At 44.4% G+C, this 11,132-nt stretch overlaps 3 protein-coding genes across 4 annotated transcripts in view; 1 reads left to right on the forward strand and 2 right to left on the reverse strand.

Annotated features, from left to right (window-relative positions):
• Nucleotides 1–11,132, reverse strand: part of zgc:92140 (uncharacterized protein LOC447854 homolog) — a 670,238-nt gene that overhangs the window by 170,337 nt on the left and 488,769 nt on the right. The window lies entirely within an intron of this gene.
• The window catches only part of slc35a3a (solute carrier family 35 member A3a), a 45,414-nt gene that overhangs the window by 15,498 nt on the left and 18,784 nt on the right, over nucleotides 1–11,132 (forward strand). The window lies entirely within an intron of this gene.
• On the reverse strand, nucleotides 229–10,110 carry fam78bb (family with sequence similarity 78 member Bb). 2 transcript variants are annotated; one of them, XM_049587253.1, is made up of 2 exons: nucleotides 8,683–10,110; nucleotides 229–5,033 (listed from the first exon to the last, which is right to left on the reverse strand). In XM_049587253.1, the coding sequence occupies exons 1-2, from the start codon at nucleotides 9,057–9,059 to the stop codon at nucleotides 4,511–4,513; spliced, it is 900 nt and encodes a 299-aa protein (XP_049443210.1). In that variant the 5' UTR covers nucleotides 9,060–10,110; the 3' UTR covers nucleotides 229–4,510. The 2 variants fall into 2 exon arrangements, with proteins under 2 accessions (XP_049443210.1, XP_049443211.1); XM_049587254.1 differs by lacking the exon at nucleotides 8,683–10,110 and adding an exon at nucleotides 5,744–5,785.

The following is an 11,132-nucleotide window of genomic DNA, read 5'->3' on the forward strand; positions in this document are numbered from 1 at the left end:
TTTATTCTTTTCAGTGTATCATGGAGTCATCTCAACAGCCTGTCACTCTTTCTAACACAATCCCCCCCCCTGCTGTCTGAGTCTAGATTAATTTTTGCACAATTACAAGTCTACCTTGTCTAATTTAATACTTGGCACGTTGCCTTTGAGCTGCAAACTACATGACATGAATAAATTCACACTTTGATATTTTTGGCATTTGTTTTAATGAGTTTAAAAACACTGCATGCAAAAGCCAGACAGTCTGAGAGAAAGGACTGTAACACGGCAGAGTTTCACGTCCTTCATAATATAACACTGTAAAACACCCAGCCATTTTAAACCAATAACTGCATCAGACAGTCGATCAGCAGAACAAGTAGGAACTAATGAGTAAAGCTCCTCGTGAAGGGCCGTGTACCGCTCTCCCTCCAGTCCTCAGGCACATCTGTTACTGTAAAAGACACTTGAGGCCCTGATACACACAGACAGCAGACTGTGTGACCTCGTGGTCAAGTATAAACGTATTTTCGCTAACACTTTATTTTAATTGGGGCAACGTGTGAAAAAAAGTTTCTGCTTCCTTTCCCCCTATAAAAGCCTCAATCCTCTGATAATCAGACCAGTAAAGATCACCTCCGGTTACAAAGTGCTGCTCTAGATGTTTCCCTTGATTGTCAGCGTCACAAACTGCTCCTGTGTAATGGCTACAATTGGCGTGTTGTTAAACTATCCAGTGTTTGCGTGATGAGTGTGTTGCCCGGCTGGCAACACACAGGCAGAGACACTCCCGGCGTCGTTCCAGGTGAGGTGTGTATGTGTGTGTGTGAAGGCTCGTTCGGTTTGCACCAGGAGTAATGAGCAGCAGCATGGGTAAGATAACGTGGTTACATCCTCCGTCTCTCTCTTCATCTCTGTCTCATCGGGACCAGCTCAGCACTTCGGCATGAGCGGTTTCACTGGTCCGCTGTGTGCTGAGTGTGTGTGAACAGAAATACAACGTACAGACCTGCCTGATCAGCAACATCTTCAGATTCAACATGATTGTGAAATATTCTGTCGTCATGAGTCTTCATAAAAACACATAAAAAAAGAGCTTAATGGCACAAGAAAGATGTCTGTGTAAACCAAATACTGCACCAATCTTTAAAGGGTCACTCCACCCAAATTACAAAAAAAACTTCTCACTTCTGTCGGTACTTAGCCATGTAGAAAGTTTCACTTATTTTCCCAGGTTTTCAGATATCCGCCTTGAAGATTTCTGCCTCCACCTGATACAGTGGAGGTGACTGGAGTGCCACACGCTCACAGCTTTGACAGTTTACATTTAAAATCATTATCAACATGTCTCTCCAGAAGCAGCTTCCATTGTAAATACTTTTAAGAAGTTACTCTTATGAAAACTGTTGATAACAAAGGCTGTGGATGATCAAGGGTGACAATCTTTGGCCATGCAGGGTCATACAAAAGATGGCAACATTCATTTTTTGGTTTATTGGTCCACCAATTTTGCCCCCATTTAAATATCTCAACAAGTACTGGTTCGATTGCTGCAAAATTCTGTACAGATATTAAAGGTTCCTAAAGGATATGTCCTAATTACTCGGTAATTCCTCTTGCGCGACCACGAGGTTGACATACCGTAAAGCTTTGATTAAACGCCCAGTGTGGCAACACGTGACAAATAAAGGCCTGTCTCAATTAGAAGCCTGGTCTGGTTGCCAAGCCGTTCTTCAGATGAATAAAACTGGGTTGTTGGCTCCCTCAGATTATGTGTCCATTCCTCGATTACCCTATGAGATATTCATATTCCTTTAGTCCGTAAGGGACCTCAGATCAAAAGAATCAAAAGGGGTTTTCATAGAAAGTAATCCAAGTTTTCCAAGTGGTGTTGTGTCAGTATGCCAGGTGCCCTTATCGTCAAGTGCCATAAGTCACTCTCTCTAGCTAGATCAAATGAATGATTCATAAGTGATATATTATCCAAGGCCTAATTATTAAACAAGTAATATTCATACTGGTTTTAATAGACAATATGATTGTATTTCCTGATCTTTGTTTTTTAATAACCCATTCTGACAACTACTATATAGGTAGCGAGATATTCATTGTGGCACAAGTTTGGTGATTAAGTGACTTTCCTACTAGCGCCATCATCCAGATTTAACGTCTAATACTTCAGTTCATAACCAAATACCTGCTAAAAAAACAGAGATTCTCGTCAGCCTCAGTTGTACAATCGTCACTAGCTAACACGCTAAACTAAGATGATGGTAAACATGGTACTTGGGATGTCGTCCCTATGTTTCGAGAGTCCTGTGTCTCTTGATATAAACTAACGTATTAAGAGTTTTGTAAGGGCTAGCTTCGCAGTTCAGATTGCAAAACATCGGAGGGATACAGATGTTTGGAGTGCAGTTTTAGTCGTAATAATCCGTTGGGCCACTGTGCTGATATCAATGTCTACAGTCAAGAAAACGGTCTTGCCCACAAATTCGAGGGTCTAGTTTTTAAGGAGTTAACCATCAGCAGGCTTTAGGTTGAAGGTGGGTGATTTCAACATGTTATTCCAGGGGAACATACAGTGAACATTTGTCCTATTAAAAAAACATTGCTGAGAACATAAAACCATTTAAAACAGTGGTTCCCAACTGGTCTAGTCCTGGGGTCCAGATTTCTCCTTCGTCATCAGTTCAAGGTCCACACTGTTTAATATATTCAGCGTCATAGTTGTGTTTGGCCTCTGTCAAGTAGCTGCCCATTAGTCACAAAGTGTACAGCAGGAAACAGAACTTCAAAATAAAAGCCCTGTGCTAGAAATTCACTATACTTAAAAATAAAGTGTGTTTTTTACAAACTTGGCACATTCGTGAGTCACTTGCAGTCCATTCAGAATGGAGCTGTGACCCACCAGTTGGGAACCACTGCTTTAAAAGGTCTCCTTAATGAGTTATTTTAAGTGGGTATTAAGCTGGGGAACATAGGGACACTCCCGGTACTTGGTCATGTTAGCATGTTAGCACTCAGCCTCAGAGCTGCTAGCGTGGCTGTCGACTTTTAAGTCTTGTTTGAATGCAGTTTTTCAAAGCTATGATCACTAAAGAAATTTCAGGCACAAATGTCACAGACAGATATTTCAAAACTTGGACAAATAAAATCCCCCAAAAATATGCATGGCTGGATAAGTGAGAAGCTTTGTTTTCTTTGTAATTTAGATGAACTGATTCTTCTAACAGTGTAAATACAGTTTACTACAATCTTTGCTCTTCAACAGCAAATACTGACTGGATAAAGACGTCACGTAGCTCTGTTTGTCCTCGCGCAGCCACTGACGGCAGACTCATTTTATGACTCGTAAAATAAAATAACCTCTCCACCGCACAGATAGGATTAGATGGGACATGGCAAAGACGTTGTCGTGTTTTCACTGCAGAAGGCTGTCATCAACACAGGCATCACTGGCTTTCAAAAGGCAGGGAGGGAGAAGCTCTGCAGCTCGGATGAACTGGCCTTTTGTGATTGAAAAACAAAAATCCCGCTGCAGGGCTTCATTTAAGGTTCTTCTGAATGCACGCACAATGTGCACGTCACCAAATCCAAAAGCTGTGATTTCTACATTTTCTGTGATATGTTAAAAAAACAAAGTGGCTCTGAGGATGCATGTATGTTGACAATCTTTCTGTTTTTTTAAATCATCTTGTAAAGTGTCCCTCCCTGTAGCATAATGAGGCCACCGGTGTGTGTGTGTGTGTGTGTGTGTGTGTGTGTGTGTGTGTGTGTGTGTGTGTGTATGTGTGTGTGTTTATGTCTGTGTGTGTATGAGGCAGTCTGGTGTGACAAAGCAGCAAGCCCGGACCCAACCCTGGGTCTCCATTATAGAAAACACACAAACACAAACACACATGCCTGCACACCCACACTCACATCATCTCTGAAAGCACATCATCCCAGTAACATTTTAGATACTATAGTTATCTCTGTAATGAATACACCCTGCAGCAGTGTTGCATGACACATAAACACTATCACCTTCCCTTGGTTACACTCGTACACAGCACTTTACTGTACAGTACGGAGCAGGCCAGTATCATGTCATCATTAAGGCTGAAGAACCTTTTGAAACAGGGTCTGTGTTTAGGCTTGATCGTTTTCGTTCTGGGCCTGAGTAGCTACAGTACAGGTTTGTGTTACATCCCAGCACTGATGGCGGACTTTCAGAGTTAGCTTTGCTCAGTTGTGCTGGGCTGCAGTGAAGGCCTGGGTGCCCAACAGCTCAACAGCACCAGAAGGAGAGACCAACAAACTTTCTGGATTGTCAAAGGCAGCAGTGGGGAATTAAGGCGGTTGTCCCCTCGAGATTTTACACGCAAAAGACTGCAACTTTTGATTTGTGCCGTTGACACAAGTCTCAGCCTGCTTATGGATCTTCATTTTTGTTGTTTTTGTCTTTCATCTGATTATCCTGTCTGACTATAGAGGTGGCCCGCTTTGATATGATATAACAAACGGCCAATCAGATGCTCCCAACGATCTACTTGGGTGGTATGACAACAAGCGGAGGCCCTCTCCTTGGCCTCCACATCAGAACCTGGGCGTCGTTGGCGTTGGGCCTCCCCATGGCGTTGGGAGGGATGGGCTCCATGCGGGTCAGCACCCGCGGCTGGTCCTGGTGCACCCTGCCCACCAGCCTGGCCCTGGAGCCCAGAGGGAGGGACGGATCCACCGCGATATCGACCCTCATCCTCCACTTGATGGTGTGGAGCAGGATCTTTTCCCTGGACGTGGTGTTGAGCGCCACCAGCCAGGTGGTGAAGCTCTGGTCCCTTTTGATGTTGGTCAGTAAGGGCGTGTTGGATTCACTGACCGGCACGGCCCAGGTGACGCTGGGGTAAAAATTGTCATTCATGCTAACGATGAAGCGGGATGGCTTGGAGGTGGGGCCCACTATGGTGACAGTCTCTGTCGTGTTTCCGTACCAGGGGTAGCTCACGCCGTCTGAGTCGCTGATGGCCCTCACCAGGCCTTCTCGTAGCTGAGGCAGCTCCCAGCTCGACCTGGGGGGAGACAGACAGTATGAGATTGGAGACAAAGAGGCTTCTGGGTAATCTTCTTCATCACTGCAGCAAGGTGAGACTTAACTGGAGGACAGCAAAACAACTTTTAAACAGCTTTAAAGCTGTAGAAGGTTATTTAAAAAAAAATACCTTTTTGTCGTATTTGCTGAATCTGTCACTACACCACACAGTGGTACATGTGACAGATAATCTCAGGAAAAAATCATGCTCCTCTGACTTTTCGTAGTGCTTGTAATGGCAGTACAGCACGAAAACAACCAATCAGAGCCAAGGAGTCTCTAATGCAGCTGTCAATCATGTCAATCACTGCTGGTGAACTGCGGTCAAACTGTTAAACTGGACGACGCTGATCAAATATGAATCAAGATTCTGTCACTGCATTGCCTATTTCTTGCCTCAGTTGTTTTTAGAAACATTTTGTGTACTGTTTAGCTGTAAAATGAGAAAGTTTGTCACCCAGCTGCCAATTTGTATACAGTTTCCACCAAGAGAAACAGAGCGCCACCCACCAGCCTTGATTCATATTTGATCCGCATTGCCTAGTTTGACAGTGATTGAAATGATTGACAGCTGCGTTAGAGACTCCTCGGCTCTGATTGGTTGTTTTCTGTAAGCTGCGGTAGATTCTAGCAAATGCCCTTAAAGGGATAGTGCACCCAAAAATGAAAATTCAGCCATTATCTACTCACCCATATGTCGACGGAGGCTCAGGTGAAGTTTTAGAGTCCTCACATCCCTTGCGGAGATCGGCGGGGGGAGCGGCTAGCACACCTAATGGCAGACTGCGCCCCAGACTAATGTTCAAGAACACAAAATTGAAACCACAAAATATCTCCAACATGCCCATCCGTAGTGATCCAAGTGTGCTGCAGCCCTGACATAAAAAGTTGTTTAGAAAAACGTCATTTGAACTCTGTTTTTAGCCTCACTGTAGCCTGTAGCTCTGACTGCTTCTCTGTGCTCCGCGCTCACGTGTGTGCGCGCAACCAGCGAAAGCATGAGCTTTGCTTACCTGTGTTTACATCACGTGACACGTGCACCACAGTAACCACAGTAACTAAAAGATAATTTGCACTATGGCCTTTTAGCAAAGGACAGCCCAACATGTCTGAAGACTTTGAAATTGAGGAGAAACAGCATTTCCTTGTTGAGCCGTATTTGTTTGAGCCCGAGTATATGCACAGAACTCAGGCTACTGGACGAAGCAGCCATCGCAGCTCATGAGCCTAACCCTCAGCCAGCCGCAGAATACCGGAGTCGAGCACTGGAAACCTGGTGGTGTAGTTGTTTCAAATGCAAAACAATGCCAACGGACGAGGAAAGTCTTTGCTGCTCATACTGGGAATTGGCGATGCCTGCACTTGAGAATCTGGACATCAGTACTGACGAGACTGTTGCTCTTCAGAGACCGTGCATCACCGATCACTCTGAGCACGCACACGTGAGCGCGGTGCACAGAGAAGCAGTCAGAGCTACAGGCTACAGTGAGGCTAAAAACAGAGTTCAAATGATGTTTTTCGAAACAACTTTTTATGTTGGGGCTTCAGGACACTTGGATCACTACGGATGAGCATGGTGGAAATATTTTGTGGTTTCAATTTTGTGTTCTTGGACATTAGTCTGGGGTGCTGTCTGCCATTAGGTGTGCTAGCCGCTCCCCCCGCTGATCTCCGCAAGGGATGTGAGGACTCTAAAACTTCACCTGAGCCTCTGTCGGCATATGGGTGAGTAGATAATGGCTGATTTTTCATTTTTGGGTGCACTATCCCTTTAAAAGCACAAGGAGTGTGAAAAGGAACCTGAATTTATAATAATAATAATGATAATGCATTTTATTTATAGGTGCCTTTCAGGACACTCAAGGACATCTTATGAGGCACAGTTAAAAAAACAAGCAACAATGTATCCATAGATCCTAAAACCTAACAATTCTGTGATATACAATAAGGTTATTATAATGACTAGACAAAAATCATGACTATAAATATTAGGTATAAAATCATCAAAATAAAATCATCATCATCAATTTGTGTGTCACTATTAAATCAGACTGAGTATGCCAGCTTGAAAAGGTGTACTTTTAGATGGGATTTCAAAGTGGAAAGGGAGTCAATATTGCGAATGTCATCGGGGAGAGAGTTCCAGAGGCGGGGGCGCAGAACGGCTGAAGGCTCTAGATCCCGTGGTAGTCAAGCGGGCAGATGGTGATGTGAGTTGGAGTGCAGAAAAGGATCTAGGAGTTGTTACAAACTGTATCGTCTACTTCTGTGTGGATGTAGTGACAGTTTTAGCAAATATAACAAAAAGTTGATTTTACAAAAGTTAACTACAGCTTTAAGCTGCTTTTTAAAGGTCCAATGACTCATTTGCTAACTAATATAGACTGCAGGTACTTTCATGTACTTTACGTTCTTGCACTTTCAAAAGCCGGACCTACAGATGAGCAATAAGAGGTTGTTGAATTTCTCGAATGATAATTGAGGGAAACTAGTCTGTATGTTAAAAAAAAAAAAATTAAAAAAAAAAAAAAAAATCAAAAACTTCCACAGTGCTGAAACATAATTGGTTAATCAGTCAATTTATAATTATAAGGCTATTTTGTGAATTAGTTTTACCTCTTAGCTCACTGTAAGTTTAACACTTTTTGGGGAGGTTGAGACTTTTTTTTTCTACAAATGAAGCAATGCAAAGGGGTCTTCTTGGACTCTTGGAAATTGTATGTTATTTTTCACCATTTGTTTTATATTTTTATCCTGCGTGACTGATTCAGTAAAACAGTTGACAAATTATTCACACAGGAAATTATCATTAGTGTCCACCTTAACAGCAAGAAATGTATAAATGAGGTGCCAGTCAATTTGGAGGTGACAGCAGTTCCACTTTTTTTAATTTAAAGTGACTCTGGATAAGGGATTGCTGACACACTCGTGTGTCTGAGTTGGGAAAAGTTGTGATTTTTTGTTCACAGTGAAAATCCCAGAGGCAACAAGATAGTTTCAGAAGCTCTACAATTCTTACTCAGACACAAGCTTGCATTGAGACCTCAGCAGCTGCCTGTAAATGAAATCTAGTGGTTCAGTATGTCAGTGGATTATCATCATCTCTTTGTTGTGCCAAACTGTTATTGTCATCTGGTGTCCCCCTTCCATCTATTTGTTATGCTGTCATGACCAATCCTAAAACCACTCTGAGCCCCATGCAGTGTCTCACCCCTTAAACCCAGCAGGATTAAACACCCCCTCACATATGCCCTACAGATAATATATACGTGTGTGTGTGTTGTGGGTGTGGGGGAGGACATGTCTCCGTGGGCACAATTTGAGTGTGAGAGCATCAACTGTTGTTTAGCTCCTCTAATAGCAGCTTTTCTATTTAGGTGCCAGAGTCACAGGAACAGAATCTGTCGGTGGGCGTTTGAATGAAGGAGGCTGACAAGCACAGTTAACCTGCTGCGTGCACAAATGCTCCTCCATGCAACTCAGTGTGATGCACAAGCATGAACACGTTTTATACACAGTGTACAAGCATGCACGCAGGCACGCGCACACTCTTTTTTTTTTTTTTTTTGCATCTGAAAACACGTCACAAGGGTGTAATGAGGACGCAGGTGACAGAGGTGTGAACTCACATGCCGACATCTCCATAGGTGTTGTAAAATTCCATTTGGGTGCACGCCTGGATCCAACCCACCACCCATGTCTCGTTGCGCGGAATGGGGGGCATCACAATCCGCGCCGAGGCTTTGAAATAGGGCGTCTTGTACCGAAGCACTATGGGCGAGTTCTCCTCAATGACAGTCGGGCAGTGGTCTATGGTGGCCGACAGGTCGTACACCACGATGTTCTCCCGTTTGATGCGTGACTTGTTACAGGCGATGCTCTGGATGCAGCCCATGGCGGTGCAGGTGAAGGTGATGGTCAGGAGCAGCCAAGTGAGCCTGCCAGGCCTGGGGAACAACACTGCTGACTGGGACTCGACCAGTATCAACACTATGAGGCCGTGCATCAGATGAAACTGTAAGGCAAAGGTGGGTGCTACCACTCTCCACGCTGTAGGCCCGAATCAGAATCACAATAAGGCTTCAGTGAGGGGGGACAGCTGGGTTCAGTGAGACCAGGACACCCCTGTGTCAGTATAGGCAACTCCAGGGGCCGCTGCTCCGTGGCTCTGACCTCTCTGTGGGAGCCACACGAGAAACACCCTGCGGGGACTAATAAAGTATCACATGAATTTTTGATACAGGTATGATTGTATCCTCTCCTCTCAAACAGTGCACACAGTCTGTTTCCGTGCGCCCTCTCCTCAAGGATCCGACCCGTCTCTGCTCCTGCTTGGACCCCTGCCCGTAACCTTTGATCCTCTTCTTCCGTCCCCGAGCTGTCATGTCACAAGAGGCGTCGGGGGACCGGCGGACACCGGGGCGCCGGCAGGGGGACCCGGTGGTCGGGCGGCGAGGCTTGTTGATGCGGCACTGAACATGAGACGCTGCTGCTGCCTATAACCCGAGCGGTGGTACTGTCACTGTCCGGCATGCCTGTCCTCTCGACCGGAGGGAAACCCGGTGGAATAAACAAACCCTGGGAGTCCGAGCATCTGTGACGGGAAAAACAGCTTCCTCCTGCAGAGTTAGACGACACAGGCGGGTCGCTCCCGATCAAACCCGGGGAGACAATGAGCTGCAGATACACCGGCTGTCAACACATGTTAAAGACTGATGAAACAACGACATTAGGGTTGACAAAAATCTGAGATAAACAGTGTCATAGTAACCGTGGAGGGCAGCGTATCCGCCGCTCGGCATCCTCATCTGATGAAGGCTGCACGGCTGTGTGTCGCTGTTCAGCCTGCGTGGTGCTGAAGATGCTGAATGGACCAATGAACGGCAGAGGGAGACTGAAGGCGTAGGAGTGCCCGCGTCTGCACAGTAGTAGCTTTGCGACCTCTTTCCTCCATATTGGAATAATGCTTTCTAATGGCATAAACACAAAGCAGACCAGGCTCAGATCAGCCCCCAGTGGATGGGCTGTTATTCTGTTTGATACAGCTGCAAGATAAGAAGCAACAGGTAGAATAGCTGAACCTCAGGGACCATTTTTATGGTTAATTAGCCCAGATATTGTGCTTATGAAACACCACTCCATATATTATTGTGAATTCATTTTAATAATACACCCTCTGTAATTAAATAGAAAGAGCTGGGGTGTTTCTGATTGTGCACAGCAGCATTTGATTGGTTAGTGGGAGTCAGCTGCAAGAGACATTTTGACCCCTTTCAAAATAAAACCGTCACAGTCCTGCCAAAACAAATTCACCACAAGGTATATTTTCAAATTAAACTTTTTCTGAGCATCTTAAGGACTTCTTCATGCTGGCTGAAAAACAGAGTGCTTATCCTGTTCTGCTGGCTGTAACAGGCTAACAGCATGTATCTTACCTTCAGTGACATTAGTTGGGTAAATAAAAGCATATTTAGTGCTAACAACCTACCGTAAAAATTCAGTTAGTAGCCAAGGCTATTATTTGCTCAAATCACTGAACTCAACAGGCCTATATTTTAGACAGGCATCTATAAGGGACAGGCCTTTAATTCCTTTTACACAACGCTGTTGCTCAACAAAGATGGGAAATGCGATCAAATTGCTTTTTTGAACCAGCATGAATATTACTTGTACAAAAATTAGGCTTCAAATAACATATCAATCATGTGATATGACTCTTGTTTCATGGCACCCGGCATACAGACACAACACCACTTTGTTTTATACATCCAAAGAACTTCTATAAAGATGAACTGCTTGGCAACAACACCAGGCCTCTAATTGAGACAGGCCTCTCTCTGTCAAATGTGTAGCCACACCGGGCCAGTAAAAGGGGCTAGGCTTTTAATTGAAGTTTAACAGTACGTTACTGTACACATCTTGTACATGTCTTTTTAAAATGCATACAACACGACCAGAATGAACACTTTGCTGAACACTTTACAGCCAACCTGCACCTAAAACACACCTTAGTTAGCATTATCACATGTAAAACTTAATTGATTTTCTTGCTACTTGCTACTTCATGCATATGTGTAAA

The sequence above is a fragment of the Epinephelus fuscoguttatus genome, linkage group LG10 (genome assembly GCF_011397635.1).
Source record: "Epinephelus fuscoguttatus linkage group LG10, E.fuscoguttatus.final_Chr_v1".
NCBI lineage: Eukaryota > Metazoa > Chordata > Actinopteri > Perciformes > Serranidae > Epinephelus > Epinephelus fuscoguttatus.